Genomic DNA, 18937 nt, shown 5'->3' with positions numbered 1-18937 from the left:
AATAGTTCAGTTTAACAGTGACTCATGGCTTATTACTGTGGTGATAGGAATGTAAAGAGATCTCATTTGAAAAAAAAATATATTTGGATAGTTCACATCCTTTCCTCCCTACTCATGAATTCCTGTGCCAGTGACTGCTAGCTGCTAAAAATAGGATCCTTTTTTGTGTATCTAAAGGAAAACCTAGAATCAGAGAGACAGTGGGAGGGGACCGAGGGCCTCCCACACAGAGCCTTCAGGAAATATTTTTAATGAAAGCCCTCTGAGAGTGCAGGAATGCTTTTTAAAAATGAGAACAATCTAAGAAGGTATCTTGGAAATAAAAAGGAGAAAAATTAATGAATCACAGCAGTTCCCAGCTTCGGTATTTTGCACCATAGGGGTGGGAGGTACAGGACCAAGCTGCAGCTTTGTCTTGGAGAAGCTGTTCCACTTCAGCAGCAGGAAGCTCCAGGGAACAGCCCAGGAACAGCCCTGTGGGCTAATGAGGAGCCAGAGAAGAGCCACAAGAGGAGACTCACTAGGAGTCATTTGAAGTTGTACAAGTCCCTTAAAGACAGCAGCAGGAAAGAGGATCTGGGAAGAAGTGAGTAAGGTATCTGCAAACGAAATGCATTATCACCATCACCCCTTCGAAAAAGAAAAAAAACCCACATGGCACCTCAGGAACAAACTGCTGAAGTGTGAAATCATGCGGCAGGGAAAGCTGTCACCGAGAATCAGAAATTGATTTAATAGACACAAATTGACTGCTGCATGATTGGTGCAGATTGCTGCTTGCTGAGAGGGAGAGAGATCCACAGCTCTGGAGAGCTGAGCTCAGGCACCGCCTGGCAAAAGGTGTGGAAAGCAAGGATTTTGTCGCTGGTAATTGTACGTGTACTGAATGCTTCCTCTTCAGTAGGGAACAATTAAAATCGATGGCAGGATGCAAGGTAACAAAAGGAAATGACTGATCAATATGCATGTCTTGGAGCTGAAGACAAGACCGTCTGCCAAGAGCAGCATGCTGATGAGGCGAGATCCTGCGAGAGAACCTGAAAAGCTTCCACTCCCCGTGCTCAAAAACACAACACAGCTGAGCAGATGCCAGGTGCAGTGCTAGGAGAGGTGAAGGCACCAAGGAGTCTAGAGAATAACTGCTAGGAAAAGCAGGGAATGTTAATTTTAAGACTAAATAAGTAAAACATGTAATGCTTCTCTTCTTTGTCTTTCTGAAGATCTCAAAAGCCCTTTACTGGCATTGAAAAATTATGGTCTTTACATACTTGTGAAGGTTTTATTGATACTGAGACAGTGATAGTTTAAGGCCAATGTCCAATTTATTCCTCAGCTCAAAACACTTGAAATCTCATTTTGCTGAATATTTCACCAGAGGGGTCTCTGTCAAGTGCTACCAAAAATCAAACATTAAACCTTCTATGATTCAGCAGTTTTCAGATTTCTGAATACTTTTGAAAATGTTGCTGTAAAGTCGACTGCAGGGTCTGCCATGGCTCCAGTGGGACAGGGAAGTGTATGGGGAACTCCAGGTTTGCTTTGCCAGTTTTTCCCCTCCTGAGTGATATTTGTTTCTGGGGAAACAGCCTCAAAATGGCACATGAACAGTTAAACACCTCAGGTCTTGCAGCTCATAGATCTCATTCTGCTGACACAGACAGAAGGCGGACACAGCTGAAAATCAGAGCTTAGAAAAATGCTGCAAAAACTTTGTGAGATTTCACTTCATAGTAACCCCACATTTGCCTGAACACATTCCCTGTGAGTTCCTGACTAGCAGCCTAAGCAGTGGATAAAGCCCTATTTTATCACCTCATTACTTTGATTTCATTAAGAAATCACGGAAGATTGGCAGCATTGAGCCTCCATGTTCTCCCTGGGTTTGGAGCAAGGGTTCTTTTTGTGGTCCTGCCTCATGTCACCCACTGCCTCCTCTGCAGAGCCCTCCTGCTCTCTTGGCACAGGTGAATAAGCAGCCAGCAGGACCCAGTGCATCTTTCCCTGGAGGCTGGCACCCAGCCAGACACACTGCTTTGCTCTTTCCCTGCAGGAATGCACAGAAAGACTGACAGCTATGTAAAATCTGTCTGGTCTGGGGAGGGTTTGGATGCTTGACTGTTGAGGAAATGCTGGCATGTTCCTCCCAGCACCTCTGTGCTCCCAGCCATCTGCCACCTGCCTCCTCACAGGGGGTTCTCTGTGTTTGCTGGGAAGGGGAGGCTTGGAGGCACAGGATGGAGCAGCTGTGCTGTCCTTGGGCTCAGCCAGACACTTGTCCTGCTCTCCAAGGCAGTGGGAAAGTGTGTGGAAATAGGAGGAGAAAAAAACCACAAGCAACCTTTTGTAGAGAGCCATAGTTAAGTGTTTCATCAACAATACAGATACATTCATTCTTTCCTTCCAGTCTAGCCCCACCAAAACCCACCCTAAGCAGGACTAGGAATTTAGGAAATGGGAATCAAAGCTGGCTGTGAGGCAGGAGAAGCTCCATATGCAGTTGATACAGCCCTCATGCTCTGAACTGCAGGGATGCATCCCCTGCTTTTGTGGAAACCATCTATCCAGCTGAGATAGAAGGATCAGACTGTCTGGTGGGCAAGGACAGCCCCAACCTCTGCCATGGCATGAGCAGCTTTATCAGTGGCAGTAGGATGAGGAAAAGGCGCTGCTAAGCTGGGTATTGCTGCAGAACAGAAAGTGCAATGTTTGTAAATCAGACTTTGGAACTGCTTAAGACTTAAACACAGCTTCAATTAATTAAACTTTCATAGTGCAGCACAGCCCCAGAGAGAATACAACACTATTCAGTCCCCTGACTGCAGATTTTGTTGCAAAATAAACAAGTTTTTCCAGGGCTGGGCTTGATAGTGCTGATCAAGAGGTTGGGTTGGGTTCAAAGTCATCTCAAAGTCCTAGTGGTGATACAAAAATGGTTGTAACACCTAGAGAAAATTACCTTCAGCAAAATATTTGTACACAACACATGTTGTAAAGCCCCAAATGGCATGACAGAGGTGCTCTTTTATAAACTCTATGAGCATGTTTCCCAGCAGTGTGAACCTTGCGGGGCTTGATTTTATTGCCTTATTAAAATCTGTTTAGAGGATGCTCAAGTAACATTTTTCCAGTTATTTTTTATGCATAATTACTCTTTCTTCCTTATGCTAATTTTATTCCTGTAAATGTGCCCTCTGGACCAAGCAGTCCCTCATGGTAACACAGCTCTTGTCACTTTAGTGAAAATGAAGGATGGAATTTGATCCATTGAGGTCAATACTTGTCCTCTCTTTCTGAAGCTGAGAACATTCTGCAGCAGTTTTTACCAGGTAAACGCTGTCCTCCAGTAAATGAGGAAATGGCACCAAAGTAAAACAGAGGACTGGGAATATTTCTTCAGCAAAAGGGGAATGACAGCTGGAAAAGAGCTGCTGCTGCCTCAACCCATCCTGAATCAGAGCTCAAATATGGGTAAAAATCATTAACTGCTCCAAACCACGAACAGGAGAGTGTGTAAAGCTGCACTGGGAGTGATGGGATGCCAGCTTCCAGGGAATGGGACCCTCCTGGCAGGCTGCTCTTGCCAGCAGTTTCCATCTAGAATAATTTATGCTTTCCATCCTGCTGTCCATATGTTCATAGCAGCCATAGCAGAGACAAGACTTCATATGCTCTATAGGGAATGTGGTCCTGCAAGTGGTTTAGGGTATGGCCCCTCCCATGGGGAAGAGCAGCTCAGCCTTGACCTCCAGGAATTCCTTCCCACCAACGCTTCCGTGATTTAGCGATCCCTCATCTTTTCCTGTGGCAGGGCCTTGGCCTGACAGCTGCTGGGTTTCTGAGTTATGGCCCTGGCTGAGTGCAAGCCAAAGGAAATAAAGCTGACAGAATCACCCAGATCCCTGTGCTGTCAGAATCCCTGCTGGGGCCTCCAGAAAGGGTGTGGGACAGGAGCAGCATCCCAGCAGAAGCCTGGCTCTGTCCCTTCCAGCCTGATGGGCTGAGGAAATCCAGGATGGCAACACAGATCACAAACCCATAAACAATACCTGGAGAGGAACTATGTGTCTGAAGTACAATTCCTTGATAAAATTTCCTCCTGGCATGACATAACTCTATTTCTCTTTCCCCCAGGCACAGCCAACCACCCCCTCTGATGCCATTTATCCAAAACATGGAAAGAAAATAAAGAACTATCCCATTTCATTCCTCTCTTACACTTCATTTTGAGACACAGTTTTGTTCTTCGATGCCCACAAAGCAGATTCAGCCTGCTGGGTTTTCATTCTTTATTTTAAAATGTTTTCAGAAGTAGCAAAAGTTTGGATTTCTTAGGAGAAAAACAGAAACATTGTCTATTTTCAGAATGCCTATAAAGACAGATGCTTTCCCCCTTTGTATCAGGACACAAAATTATTATAAACATATATGTCTGTATATAAAAATAAATGATTTGGAAATAACAGATTCAACTAAGACAATTTCAGAGAGGGACAGAGACAAAATAGAAAAAATCTTGTGACATCACAATTTTATAAATCCCTTTTTTAAAGGTGTTCAAAAATTCTGACCTTCCATTGAGCATGAAAGAGGGGAGGAGAACACAAAATGCCACTGAAATGGGTAAATGGTTCACAACTACATTTTGTATAATTCACAATGTCACACTTCACGTTATTGTGACAAGGCAGACAGGAAAGTGTAACAGTGCATGAACTCTGGGGTTTACATAGAAGAGAACAGATTTAAAGCATATTTTATGTTTTAGGGCTGTTACCTCACTTTAAAATAATTATTTTAGCCTATAAGACACATAGTAACTTGTCATAAAGCAACAGCCCCATAACAGTAAGACCTTCCCAGCATCCAAGCCAAGCAGAGAGAAAGGCCAGGGCACCACAAGCAGGGCAGTAAAAAATCCCAACATCTTTCACCACTAACTGGAATATGGCACGTATCTACCGGAACTCAAAAAATTTAGAAATTCAGCTTCTCTGTTTGCTTTCCCTTCCAGAACCAGCACTTTCCCTGTTGGGGGGGTCACCAAATCTCCTGTTACAAACATTATAATTTCTCCAACTTTTATTTTCCCCTCATACACAACACACCACATCCCAAACCATCAGGACTCGGAACACATCGCGCGAGGTTCAAGCTGCCAAAATTCTCGCTGGTTTTGGTAAACCTTGCCCAGAAGGGGAGCAAGGGGAAGAGGAGGAGAACCCATTGGAGTTTTTTCTATGCCTGACAGGGTCTGAGCCCTGCTGGCTGTGTCTCCCCATCCCACCCTCATTCCCTGGCGTGGGCCATGACCTCCCTCTAGCGTCCACAGCCCGGGCTCCTCTGCCTCAGCTGCCCCTGAACCAGCCACAAGAGCCCTTCCAGCTCTCCAGGCAGGAGGAATCTGCTTGGGTCCTGTGAGTAATGACCCATAATTGATGTTTATAGACTCTCCAGAGTAGGAGAATTCACTGAGCCCCCGGAGCACCTGGGGATCAAGCAGCCTCCTGAAGCTCTTCTATAATTAACATTTAACGATTATGCAGAAAGCCCGAGGCAAGCAGCTGTCTCCACTTCTGCAGGAGAGGCCCCAGAGCAATAGGACTGGAAGACAAACTATTCAGAAACCCCTCATCAAGTTAACTTTCCTCCTCCCCGTGCCCACAGACTTCTCACTTGTTCCAGCAAGACAGGAAGGTGCAAATGTCACCTTGGCACGATGGCAGCAGTTACTTTTGTAGAAGAAACACCCAAAAATGGCTCCTGCTGCCAACATGATGTGTGTGAATGAGCTTCACCATGCTCAGGTCAAGGGCTGCTGCTGTCAGCCAGGAGGAAGCAGCAGCAACACCTGGACAGGATTTGGCAGCATCCCTGGCTAGGAATCATTCACTGACAGGGAGTGAGAGGGAGGGGGCAGGAGCACATTTCTGTCTCAGCCTTGGTAATGCTTTAAAACAAAGCTAAAATTGAAAAAAAAAAAAAAATCACATCCAGATGCAACCTTAAAAATGTAAACTAGTAAAACATTAAGCTGTAAAATCAACATGCGTCAGTGGCTGAAGTAATGAACAAAGGGGCAGAGTTCAAGCAACTGCAGATACATAAGCAAGATTCCTCTCTTCCCCAATTTAAAAAGTCAATATTTACTGTAAATCTGTTTAATACACCAATGGATCGCTTTAGACACTCCTTTGGGTAGAACTCATGACCTCCACCCTGGAGCACTGATGAGATCCCCTAGTCATGGGCAGGATTCAAGGCCAAGTCTAAAAAGCAGAGCAGTCTTGACATTGCTCTGAGCCTTAGTCACAGAAATACACTAATTATTGTGGCAGTTAATTAAATTAGGCTCTTTCATATTAATGTAACATTCACCTCCATATTTCAAACAGCCAAATGTCAATTTAATACATTCCTTATTCAGTGTTTAGCCCTGTGCCTTTGAGGCATCCCAAAAGCTGCTGTGTTTTGGAAAGCTTTTAAAGGTGAAGGAATTTGAGATCTGGACCCACTGAGGTGCACACCTTGGTCAAATCAATGAGCAACAGCAGCCCTTGTTTTGTGCAGTAAGGACTGTCACTGAAAATATCTGTTTTAAGACTGAATTTCTCCTGAGGGAGAAGTAAAAATTTAGTAATATCTGGGAATATTAAATGCTGGTATAAGGTGACCTGAATACAAACAGACCTGTCCAATACCATAAAATTCCCACAAGGCTTGATGTTACTGTAGCTTTGAAACATTGACAAAACCTGCAGTTTGACACTCTGAGGTCTTGCTAATTTTTACAACAGTCTTCCTGTATCAGACACTCTTCAAATGTGTATTTTCAGTATTTTCAGTGAAAGTGCTTACTCCACAAATGCTGGATGTGCTGCTCACTGACTTAACCCAGAACACCCACACAGTTGCTTTATTTCCCCTCAGAGTTGTGAAGAAGTGCTGGGGAGAGTTCTTTGTTCTCAGTCACAGGCTCCAAGCAAGGATCCAGGTTCTGGAGTGGTGGAAAACCCCGTGCCAAGGACACCCTGGTCTGAAGGCACAGCCAGGACAGGTTACAGAGCACCCAGCTCTCAGCACTTTGCATCAGGGCAGCATGAGGGATTTTGCCAGTCTTGTCCAGAACCATTTTTTGGTGCAAGGATTGGTGTAGTCACAAATGGTAATGAACCGTAAGATACTCGGAAACTCGTTTTTCATGGATTTGTACTTGACTGGAATCAGCCGTTTCTGACGAGCACCTGGAAGAGAGGGGCCACAGGCAGAGGGTTACACAGAGCCACATCCACTCCCTCCCCATCACAGCACACACATCCAGGTTTGCTCCTCACTGGGCATCATCTGATTGTACTGCAACCAGCTCTCACTCTGGAGAGCAAGTCTCTGAGTCCTGATTTACTCAGGCTGCAGATGTTCCCCAGTGAATCCCCCTGCTAACATGCACTGCTGGTTTTGAGACACCACGAGGTGAGAGCACCCTCCCTGTGACTGCTGCTGCTTGGAGGAGCAGCTCTTCTACAGAGGAGTTTCTCTCCTTGTAGCTCTCCACAGGGACACCTGCCACCACCTGCACTGTGCCCAGCACAAGTGGTGACACTGGGATGAGGCAAATAACCAAGATTTCATAACTGCAGCAGATGCTGGAGTAATCCATGGAGCTCCCAGAGCCTGCCACCAAACCCTTCTGTGCATTACTAATACTCCACACAAGCAGGTAAAGCTGTCACTTCTCTAAGCTGTACTTCCCCGTGTTCTCACTAGAGCTCAGGTCACTCCATGCAGATGGAACTTCTTTTCCTATTTTAATGGAAAGTGTGATGTGATGCCCACAAAAAACTGCTGAAGAACTGAAAGAACTTTTCCACAAATCTTGATGACTGGTGGCTGATACAAAGTCCTGGGAGTGCTCAATGGATTAACTGTATGAAATTAGTGTGTCAAGGAAGATGAAGTGAATTCCTGTCTATGCCACCAGCTTCCAGTCTAACCTCTGGCATGTCCTTTATAATATCATGTCAGATGCCTCATCTAGAAGAGGCTTTATATCCAGATACTCTTCCCAATTCTATATATATCCTCCATACTATTTATCTACATATCTACATACATACATAACCAGATCTATACATCCTCCATAGTATTAGGCTGGGCTGCACTTACTCCCCAGCAACACAGACAACTGTAGAACAATTAGTGGCTAGAAAAGAGCAATCACAACAGACCTGGCAGAAGTGAAATGGTGGCTTTTCAATTCAGAACAAAATATATAAACATTTTCCCAACCCAAGTTGGACATTCATTCCATATTTTGTTTACCTATCCACAATACTCAAGGATCCCTTCAAGAATCACAAAATGGAATGGGCTGGGCTGAAAGAGGCCTTGAAGATCATCCAGTTCCAACCTCCCTGCTATGGGCAGGGACAACTTCTACACCAGTTTGCTCAGAACCCCACCCAGCCTAGCCTTGAAATCTGTAGGTTCATTACCTGTCACCTAATTCCCAGCTTTACTCACATCCTGGATTTATTACACTGCTTGTCTCTTTAGCAGCAAATTTTCCTGTATGGATCTGGAAGTCCTTCACAAGCCTGACATGCAGCTCTGACATTTCTGGAGCAGGCAGCATTATCCCACTGACAGCTGGAGCAGTGCAGCACAGGCAGCTTCTTGCTCACAGCCACATGAGGAAGGTCAAGAGCAGGGCAAGGGACCGAGCCCAAGCCCCTGCCTGCACAACCAAATTATGAAGCCCCTGTTAGTTCCAGTGCCCACTGACCTCAGCTGAAGGCTTAGATGTCACTGTAATAAAAATTATAATGTGCAATTTTAAATGGCATATTTGTGTGTTCTTACCTGGGGAAAGACTAAGAGCAAATTTGGTCTGGAAATCACATTCATCGCTTTCCAAGTAATCATCCGAAACGACAACCACCATCCTCCGACACCTGGAGATTAAGCAGGGGACAAAACAAATAAAATGTCAAATGAGATGATTTTCATTCCCACAAACAGAAGCATGTACTGCTCTGAATTGCTCCAGTGGAGAAGGAGCTGGCTGTGCTCCAGCAGGAATTAACTGCAGAGCGGGAACGACTGACAGACACATAGAGATGTTACACAGAAAAACCCGATTACAGATACCAAAAAATGAGGGAAGGGTGAAATCCAGACTATCTGTGCAACCTTTATGTGATCCTGTGTCTATACATGACACACAAGGCAAAGAAAAATGCCTCACCACAGTGGCACCTCCCTCATGAACACAATGAGGCGACACATTGGGGAACGCCTGGGTCGTCCTTCTCGAGCCAAGAGCATAAAACTGACCCCATTAAGACATTCTTGTGGATTTTTGCTGCTTCACTGGCACCAGGCTGCAAACATCACTGTAAAATGAATGTAATGTTCCAGTGCACTCACAGCTGGCCCCAAGAGCCATGGTTCACTTACCTCCTCTCTATAAGTTCTCCGCTGATGGACCACACACAGGTTCCTGGCAAGACATCCCGATCAAACACACAGAGCTTCAGTTTGAACTCTGTTTGCTCCAGCTCCCTGATCATCTCCTGGACAAACTGGAGGTCTTTCTGACAGTAGCAGATGAAGGCATCAAATATCTCTGTTCCACTCCCTGAAACCATTAAAAATGTAGCTGTCATCTTCTACTATAAATGAAGTTCACTCCTGTCGGGAACTTTCAAGAGCTCCCACAGACTTTAACTCAGAATCAGGAGTCTGACTCTGAGAGAAGCTTTGGTCAGACTGGCAAAGGTAATTTAGCATTTTATTAGTTGAACTGCCCTTCAGCCCAGACTCCTGCCCTTAACAGGGCTGGCAGGAGGTAACACACATCAGTGCCCTGGCTGCTGTCACTGGCCAGGCTGTTCACACACACACACACACATTGCCTGGCAGGGGTCAGGGAAAAGAGCTGAAGTGCAGACAGGAAAAATCTGTGGAGGCAATAACATCCAGCCACAGGGACTCTAGGTGGAGCTGGAGGGAGCAGAGTACCCCAGGGGATACAACTCAGAGCCCTGACACTCTGGGATCTCACTGAGAGTTTCACATCTGTAATATCCTTGTGGCTCTGGGTCCTTTTCCCACAGTTCAGGGATTCAAACTTCCCAACCAAAACAGCATTCAGCAATGAACTGCCATCTGCTATCAATGGAGCTATGGGGTGAACCTTGACTTTTGGAACCTGCCATTTTTATAGCTAGGATGTCAAACCTGGGTACCTGAGGTCATATCCTAACAGGCCTCTTTTCCAATGACATTAATGCCTGGTAGCTCTTATTTATTTAGCAGTTATCCAAATATTAAAGTGCTGCATTTTAAGGGCAATGTTTCTCATAATTAAGCGCCCTAATACTGCTGGACAGTTTCCAACTGTGTTTTTTCCCATATCAATGTCATTACAGATATATTCAATTTTTTAATGCCAATTAAAGCCTACCACAGTGAAAAACTAGGTCAGGCTCTAAAAGCTGCTGAGTAAAGTATCAACCCAGCAGGCAGATTCAGCCCAAGAAGCATCCAGTGAAGCAGAAGGGGGATGTCTGCCAGGTCAGTCAAACTGAGGGTACTGCTGGAGGGGCATGGCGCTAACCTGGGGGTCACGTCAGGCAAAGCTGATGTGTACAAACACCAGATTATTGCTCTGTGGATATTTGGGGATGGTTTAGTGATGTCCACACATGCAGCAAATGTGGCCCTGAAGTGAGTCTGGCCAGCACACACCTGGCTGCACACACAGCAATGCACACACACAGAACCCATTTCCTCTCTCCACCCACTGCACACCCTGCCCTACTTCAAACCCACTTCCTTTTCATTCAAGGTGGTTCCACCTGCCAAAGACAGGGCAGGGAAATCACCTCTGCCACTCTTCCCCCTGGGCTCCAACCCCTTGAGCTTTCAGCAGCTGCTGCTCTGGGCCAGGCTGGGCTAAGGGAAATATTTCTGCAAAGTCTCCTCCCATGTGTGTCCAGTGGCTCTGTGCCAGCCTGCTCCTGGGTGAAGTGTTCCTCAGGAATGCTTTCTGGCCTGGAATTATGAAAGCAAGCAGGTTTTCTGCACTCCCCATGGGGAAGGAGATTCCACCAGGAGGTGTCAGGCAGCAGTAGAAGCACGGGCTCTTACCGTAGGGATCATCCCTGATGGTGATGCCCATCAGCTCCGATGTCTTTGGCACACTGCTGTCCACTGCTGGCACCTGGAGAGGCTGGTTGGCCTCTTCCTGCTTCCTCTGCCAGTACTTCTTACAGTCCTCCTCTGCAAAAACCAGGGCAAGAGGCTCCTGTAACCCAAGTTTACACTGCTGGAGTTCATTAAAACAGGAATAGGTATTTCATGGATCAGGGATGCTAGAGGGAATCCCCCTGTCTGGGTTTTTCAGTATGTTGAATTTCTCTCACCTCTTTCTGAATGTCTTGATGCTGCCTCCACCACCTCCTCTAACAATTAATTCCTGAAAATCACTCTTGATTTTTAAGAATTACATTTTTTAATTTGTTTTATTCTTCCTCCTCCCCTTAGCTCTACTATGCCCCAGTATTTAATACTAGGAGTAAGGTACAGAGCAGGTCCCAACTATACTATCTGCTCTCATTGTTCTGCATTCTGGAATATCTGAAATCATAAAACAGTTGGGGAGGTTTTCATGGTATCAGCCTCTCTGCCCATGTAAAAAGCCATAAGACAAGATAAAATGGCCTCAAGCTGCACCAGGGGAGGTTTAGATTGGATATTAGGGAACAATTCTTCACTGAAAGGGAGGTCAGGCATTGGAACAGGCTGCCCAGGGCAATAGTGGAGCCAGCATCCCTGGAGGGATTTAAAAGATGTGTAGATGTGGCACTTGGAGACAGAGTTTAGAGCTGGCCCTGGCAATGCTGGGTTAATGATCCTGTAGGTCTTTTCCAACCTTAGCAATTCTCTACAGACACACAAGAGCTGATTGACACCCCCAGCCTTTGCCAGCCAGGACAACTGCAGGTACAGTGACTCTCCACACTCACATACAGCAGGACCATGTAAAAATTTAAGGAGCCCCTGAAGCAGCTTTTATGTTGTGCAACAGCAGTAGGGAACCTCTTATCTCAAGCAGAGATGGATGGCATAGGCATGAACCTCACCCTGAGATAACTGAAGGGCAAAGACCTGGCACAGTCACTGCTGTGAACTTCCCAACCAGGTCAGTGATGGGCACAGATCTATTATAAACAGACTTGGTTTAAAAATAGATCATCAATCTACATGTGAAGTCTTTGGGGAAGCAACAAGAAGCTCTGCAGCCTCTGCTACTCTGCAATTACAGAAGAACTGAAAGTAAAAGGAGATTTGAAAGCAGGAATTAAGAAAAAGATGAAACTCCCTAGAGACTTTGCCTTTACTTAAGATTTTATAAAAACCCCACCCAAGAAGTGTTAATCAGTACTGGTCAGCTGGCACAGCAGAGTAAAGGATCCCTTGGAGGTGCAGGATGCTGGTGGGACCCCAGTGAGTCCTTCTGTAACACAACCTGGCAGGAGCAGGTCTGCAGGAGCCCCAGCTTGAGCCCCCATCCTCTGCTTCTATCTCAGCTTTGCATCTCATTACTGGATTACCTCCAAGCTAATAAGACTCAGATCTGATCAAATCTTTTTCTGAGGCTGAGACACCCCCAATCTGCTCTTCTCCTCCCCTCAAGTTCCCCAGTCCTGCAGAGGGAAGAATCAGCCACATTCTTTACCAGTCAGAAGGTTCAGATTTCACACACTTCCTCACTAAAGCCCTAACTCAGGTCCCACCTCTCTGCCAGCTGCCTGTTGCACGAGGTGTGTCAGCTAAGTCAGTATCTTTGAAATCATTATTAAAGTCACTTTGAAGTTGCCAACGGGTTCAGCAGCCTCAGAGGAAGCGCTGGCACACAGCCACCACCTTAAGTGTGCCTTGATTCCCTTGGGAGCCAATCCAAAGTACTGCTGAGTAGGCAAGAAAAGGCAATTATTTAACAGCATTGCACAGTGCTCAATACAGAAATGTTCATTTGCTCCAAGTCTTCTCTCCTTGCCTCTGGTTTGGGATGGATCAGTCCCCAGCTGGAAACAGCACCTGACTGTACAGGTTAATGAGAGTAAACAAGGATCAGGGATGACTTTGGGACCATAAAGATGAAGGATGCTAAACAACAACACCAAGCAGCAAGAAACCCCTCTGAAACGTCCTCCTCCACCAAGCACCTAACAAGGCTTTACATTCCTCTGACAGTCAAACAAATTCTGGAGGAATTGGAAAAAAAAGAATAGAAACATGAAATCTAGAGCACAAAATCAGTAGCATGATGAAAACACAGAGAAAACAGAGCCAGTAATTGCCAGGCAGGAAAGCAGCACTTTTGTAACAGGTCAGGGAAGGAACAAAAATAATTGAGATTCATCAGGAAAGAACACAAATGTATCAAAGCAAAAAGCTTCACATCCCTGAAGATGATAATTCTACAGCAAAATAAACTGCAGAGGAAGATCACAGTTAGGGCAGAGCTGCTGGGACATCAGCACTGATGTTTTCTGATTCTGAACTGGATCCCACTGAAGAAGTTCCAGTGGTAGAGAAAGATGCCCCTGGCATCAGGAAATACTGTGCACAAGAGTACATGAAACTATTCCTTTCCTTTTCAAGTGTAAATATATCTGACTTCTGCAAGAGTTCTCAGCATCAGCAACAGGTCACAGTCCCTCAGTGCAGTCCTCAGCCAAAAATCATCAAAGAGGAACAGTCACACTGGTCAGGCTGAAGGTGCATTGGTCCCAAGCCTCATCCTGTCTCAAGCACTGCACAAAACCATGTGTCTAGGGGGAACATAAAAATAAAATTAGCTTACAGATATATTTCCCTTATATATATATATATATGTATTTCCTTAAAATCTATCTTTTAGGTCTACAATCTACAATCTGGTTTTATAATCTATCTTTAGGACTATTCACAGCTAAGGAATTTCCTGAGCCACACACAGTATTTTTGTTGAACAGCCAATAAGTGGGCCCTTCTTCCAAGTATTTACGTGTCTCCTCTTATCAGCATGACCCAACTCTGGGTAAAACTTGTGATTTTCCTGCAGCCCAGGCTCTTCCCACTCCTGCTGGAATCTATTCCAGCTCTGACAAAGCCATCCACCACACTCCCTCCCAGTGGGACAGACAGGTCCTGAGCTCAGAGCCAGAACCACCCTGCATAATCCAAATGTTTTTGTGAAGCCCCAGACCTTTAGCACAGCTGGAAGCTCCCCCAGATGTGTTAGGAACCTCTGATAAGCAGATCACAAAGCACACTGATGCTTTTGTTTTCCCCCAAACCTGGCCTTCAGACTGTGATCTTAAATAGGAAGAACCCCAGGACCAAAGGGAAGTTCTCATTGCTTCTTGGTCAGGCTTTCTACACAGATGAATTTCTACATCTTCCTTTACCTCCATGAGTAACAGGAAGTGAGATTTATTACTTCCTCATTGCTAACTCACTAAGCTCTGTTATACAACACAGGCCTCCAGGGAATTCTCTGGCTTTGGAAATCCTTTTGCAAAAAATTTCCCCTTCTGATGACATCTGGGTTCCCTCGGAATTTCTCTGGTCACAAAGAATACAAAGAGCCCAAAAAGAAAAAGTCATCAGAACAGCACAAGGACCTTCATTCTTCCCATTGACCTGTCTCAATTTTTTCAGTTTGCATGGAGTTTTTTTCCCTCTGACATTATCCAGCTCCACACATCCCTCATCTCCCCCAACATCTTCCTATCACACTGTATCACAGATCATAATTTTCACACTGTCTGGTGTCAGTGCAATCTGTCTCCTGGATAAGAGCATCTTTTGACACACAGAAACTTTTTGATTGAAGGTTTGGGATAAGACAGGGCTCTGGGTCACTTTGCAGGGCTTATGGTTAGCAGAAACACAGCACACATCTCTCCTGGAAGCCAGGTGAGACTTCTGTGAACCACAGAATGGTTTGGACAGGAAGGGATCTTACAGGTCATCTCATTTCAATCCCCTGTCATGGGCAGGGACACCTTCCACCACCCCAGGATGCTCAAAGCCACATCCAACCTGGCCTTGGACACTTCCAGGGATGCAGGAGCAGCCACAGCTTCTCTGGGCACCTGTGCCAGGGCCTCACCATCCTCACAGGGAAGAATTTCCTCCTTATAGCTAATCTAATATCTAATCTTCTAATATCTAATTTAAATCTCTCTTCTTTTAGTTTTTATCCTATCACTATCCACCCATGCAGTAAGTCCCTCTCTCTCTTTTTACAAGCCCCCTTTATATTGGAAGGGGCTGTAAGGTCTCCCTGGAGCCTTCTCTTCTTCTTAACACCCCCAGCTCTCTCAGCCTGTCTCCACAGCACAGGTGCTCCAGCCTTTGGAGCATCTTTGTGGCCTTCCCAACAGCGCCGAGGATGTCACTCCATCATCTGGAAAGGGCTTTTCTTCTCCAGTGGGATTTCTTCTTAACCTCACCTCCACGGACAGAGCAGCAAAGAGCAACAGGAACAGCAGGAACACAAGGACTAACACAAACAGCAGGAACACAAGGACCAACAGGAACAGCATGGACACAAGGACCAACAGGAACAGCATGGACACAAGGACCAACAGGAACAGCATCCCTCCCCAGGCACCAAGGAAGCAGCACCGAGGGCAAGCTCTGGCATTCCCCGGGCTAAACGAGATTCCCTGGGCTATCCAGGATGCCCTGGGCCATCCGGGATTCCCTAGGCTATCCAGATTCCCCTGGGCTATCCGGGATTCCCCTGGGTTATTCAGGATTCCCTGGGCCATCCGGGATTCCCTGGGTTATCCGGGATTCCCTGGGCCATCCGGGATTCCCTGGGCTATCCGGAATTCCCCTGGGTTATTCAGGATTCCCCCGGCTATCCAAGGTTCCCTGGTCTATCCAGTATTCCCTGGGCTATCCGGGATTCCCCGGCTATCCATGATTCCCCGAGCTATCCAGTATTCCCCGGCTATCCATGATTCCCCGGCTATCCAGCATCCCCGGCCATCCCAGCTCTCCCCATCCCCAGCTCCTCACCCACGCTGCCGCCCAGGTCTGTCAGGACATCATCGCGACCCAAGGAGCGCAGCACATCCAGGAGCTGCCCCACCGTGGCCCCGCCGGGACAGCGCCCCGGCCACTCGTCCAGCAGCGTGCCCGTGGGGTCGGGCAGCCCTTCCAGCCTCCGGATCTCCAGGAAGCTGCATCCCAGCGCCTCGGCCAGCGCCGTCCAGTCGGCGGCCGCGGCCGCCCGCGGGTTGAGGTAGAGCCCGAGGCGGCGGCGAACGCCGTAATTGAGGGCGACCATGGGCACGGCGTGCAGGTCCAGCGCTGGCACCGCGCCGGGCACCGCGCCGGGCTCCGACGGGGCCGTGGCCATGGCCCTGCCGCGCTCCAAACTTCCCCTCGCCGGTACTTTCGCTTCCCGGCTCGCTCCGCCTCTGCCCGCCCCCGCACGGCTCGGCACGCCCGGCTCGGAGCGCGGGGATGGGCGGGACGGGGATGGGAAGGATGGGATACAGGGATGGGATACAGGGATGGGATACAGGGATGGGATACAGGGATGGGATACAGGGATGGGATGGGATACAGGGATGGGATACAGGGATGGGATACAGGGATGGGATACAGGGATGGGATGGGATGGGATGGGATGGGATGGGATGGGATGGGATGGGATGGGATACAGGGATGGGATACAGGGATGGGATACAGGGATGGGATACAGGGATGGGATGGGATACAGGGATGGGATACAGGGATGGGATACAGGGATGGGATGGGATGGGATACAGGGATGGGATACAGGGATGGGATGGGACACAGGGATGGGATGGGATACTGGGATGGGATGGGATACAGGGATGGGATGGGATGGGACGGGACGGGACAGGACAGGATGGCAGTGGGAGAGTGGCCAGCAGGGATGGGATGGGCTGGCAGCGGGACGGGGGCCAGCTGGGATGGGAAAGGGAAGGGAAAGGGAAGGGAAAGGGAAGGGAAAGGGAAGGGAAAGGGAAGGGAAAGGGAAGGGAAAGGGAAGGGAAAGGGAAGGGATGGCAGCAGGACAGGGGCTAGCAGGATTGGGATGGGATGGACGGCATTGGGAGAGTGCCCAGCAGCACCAGGAATGGGATGGATGGCACTGGGATAATGCCCAGCAGGGCAGGGATGGCATCAGGAGAGTGCCCACCAGCACTAGGGATGGGCTGGATGGCATTGGGAGAGTGGCCAGCAGCACAGGGAAGGGATGGATGGCATCAGGAGAGTGCCCAGCAGCACAGGGAAGGGATGGATGGCATTGGGAGAGTCCCCACCAGCACTAGGGATGGGCTGGATGGCATTGGGAGAGTGGCCAGCAGCACAGGGAAGGGATGGATGGCATCAGGAGAGTGCCCAGCAGCACAGGGAAGGGATGGATGGCATTGGGAGAGTGCCCAGCAGGGAAGGGATGGGATGGATGGCACTGGGAGAGTCCCCAGCAGCACAGGGATGGGATGGATGGCATTGGGAGAGTCCCCACCAGCACAGGGAAGGGATGCTGCCCCTGTGCTCGGCACATCCAGTGCTGTACCCAGTGCTGGGCTCAGGTCAGGGAGGGCATTGAGGGGCTGGAGCAGGTCCAGAGAAGGGAATGAAGCTGGGGAATGCTCTGGAGCACATGAGAAGTGGCCAAAGGAGCTGAGGGTGTTTAATCTGGAGAAAAGGAGGCCCAGGGGATTCATTATCACTCTCTGAAACTCCCTCCTGACAGGAGGTTGTAGATAACTGTGGGTTGGCCTCTTCTCCCAGGCAATAAATGATAGGGGAAGATGACAGAGTCTTAAAGTGTGTTGGGTACGTTTAGGTTGGACATCAGGAAGAATTTCTTCACAGAAAGGATGATTACATTGGAATGGGCTTCCCCAGAGAAGAGGAATCCCCATCCCTGGAGCTGTTCAAGGAAAGACTGGATGTGGCACTGACATGGTGATGTTGGGTCACAGGTTGGACTCAATCATCTCAGAGGACTTTTCCAACCTAATTGATTCTGTGATTCTCCTGCTGGGCTTTGTCCAAATGTATTTCCCTGCCTTCTGGAGCAGCCTGGACAGGGATCTGTGCTGTGTGTCAGGAGACACTCATGCCAGAGAGAACAGTGCTGTCACTAAAAGCTGTTTCACTCTATTCCCCCAAAATCACCTCCTGATGGCCACATTCCTGCCCAGGCATACAACAAATTGTAGAATTGTTAATGTGGCCATGATAGGGCTTGTGTTCAAAGTCACTTGGTTTTGGCAGAACAACTTGCTCTTGTGTTCAATGTCTGTTTAATTCTCACCCAGACCTGAACCCAACAACCCAGAACGTTCAGAGATTTTGCAGTATTACAGTTACTCTTTACAGAACAGGCCCAGTGGATCTCTAGTAGCAATAAACCCAGAACCACATCCCATCTTTGGTGGTCAAAGTGTTCAGACCTGGGCTCCCCTCAGATGACAATGCTCTATGACAGCACAAATATCTCCAAATTCCCAAACTCTTCTAGCAAGTAGAGCATTCTGCATAAAAATACAATCCTAAAAATGGTTAGGGATCCATTTCAAACTGTTTTTGATGCTGAGTACAAAACACAACTCTTGGCTATGAACTGAAAATTTGTCAGCTTCCAGGATGGAACCAAAAACAACAGGGTATCACAAAGACATTTTCAGGAGGAACTCACTGCTTCTCAAAGTCCTGCAGGAGACACAGTAAAAGAACATCCTCTGCAAGCTCTATCTATGGAGCTCTGTGGAAATGAGGAAGATAAAATATTCCAGTAGCAAAACTTTTAATTGCACAACAGTTGGTGGGTTCAAAACTTTAAAAGGTTAAAAATCAGCACAAGAAGTTTCAGTTCTGACTGAACACC

At 47.4% G+C, this 18937-nt stretch overlaps 1 protein-coding gene across 2 annotated transcripts; it reads right to left on the bottom strand.

Moving 5' to 3' along the window:
- Nucleotides 1-4288: 4288 nt before the first annotated feature.
- MYD88 (MYD88 innate immune signal transduction adaptor) lies at nucleotides 4289-18928 on the bottom strand. 2 transcript variants are annotated; one of them, XM_033076928.2, is made up of 5 exons: nucleotides 18749-18928; nucleotides 11149-11280; nucleotides 9454-9634; nucleotides 8857-8948; nucleotides 4289-7241 (listed from the first exon to the last, which is right to left on the bottom strand). In XM_033076928.2, exons 1-5 carry the CDS (start codon nucleotides 18786-18788, stop codon nucleotides 7087-7089), a joined length of 600 nt encoding a protein of 199 aa, XP_032932819.1. In that variant the 5' UTR covers nucleotides 18789-18928; the 3' UTR covers nucleotides 4289-7086. The 2 variants fall into 2 exon arrangements, with proteins under 2 accessions (XP_032932819.1, XP_032932810.1); XM_033076919.2 differs by lacking the exon at nucleotides 18749-18928 and adding an exon at nucleotides 16081-16423.
- Between the last annotated feature and the right edge of the window lie 9 nt (nucleotides 18929-18937).

Source organism: Catharus ustulatus, chromosome 1 (genome assembly GCF_009819885.2).
Source record: "Catharus ustulatus isolate bCatUst1 chromosome 1, bCatUst1.pri.v2, whole genome shotgun sequence".
NCBI lineage: Eukaryota > Metazoa > Chordata > Aves > Passeriformes > Turdidae > Catharus > Catharus ustulatus.
This window is presented reverse-complemented; position numbering and strand designations above follow the sequence as displayed.

Bases quoted from the DNA above. Each gene is read 5' to 3' on its own strand.
- MYD88 (XM_033076919.2), bottom strand. From the start codon at position 16,423: ATGGCCACGGCCCCGTCGGAGCCCGGCGCGGTGCCCGGCGCGGTGCCA. The intron at 9,635-11,148 runs GTAAGAGCCCGT...TAATGGTTTCAG, and splicing joins CATCAGGGATGATCCCTACG to GGAGTGGAACAGAGATATTT. The intron at 8,949-9,453 runs GTAAGTGAACCA...CTTAATCTCCAG, and splicing joins GGAGAACTTATAGAGAGGAG to GTGTCGGAGGATGGTGGTTG.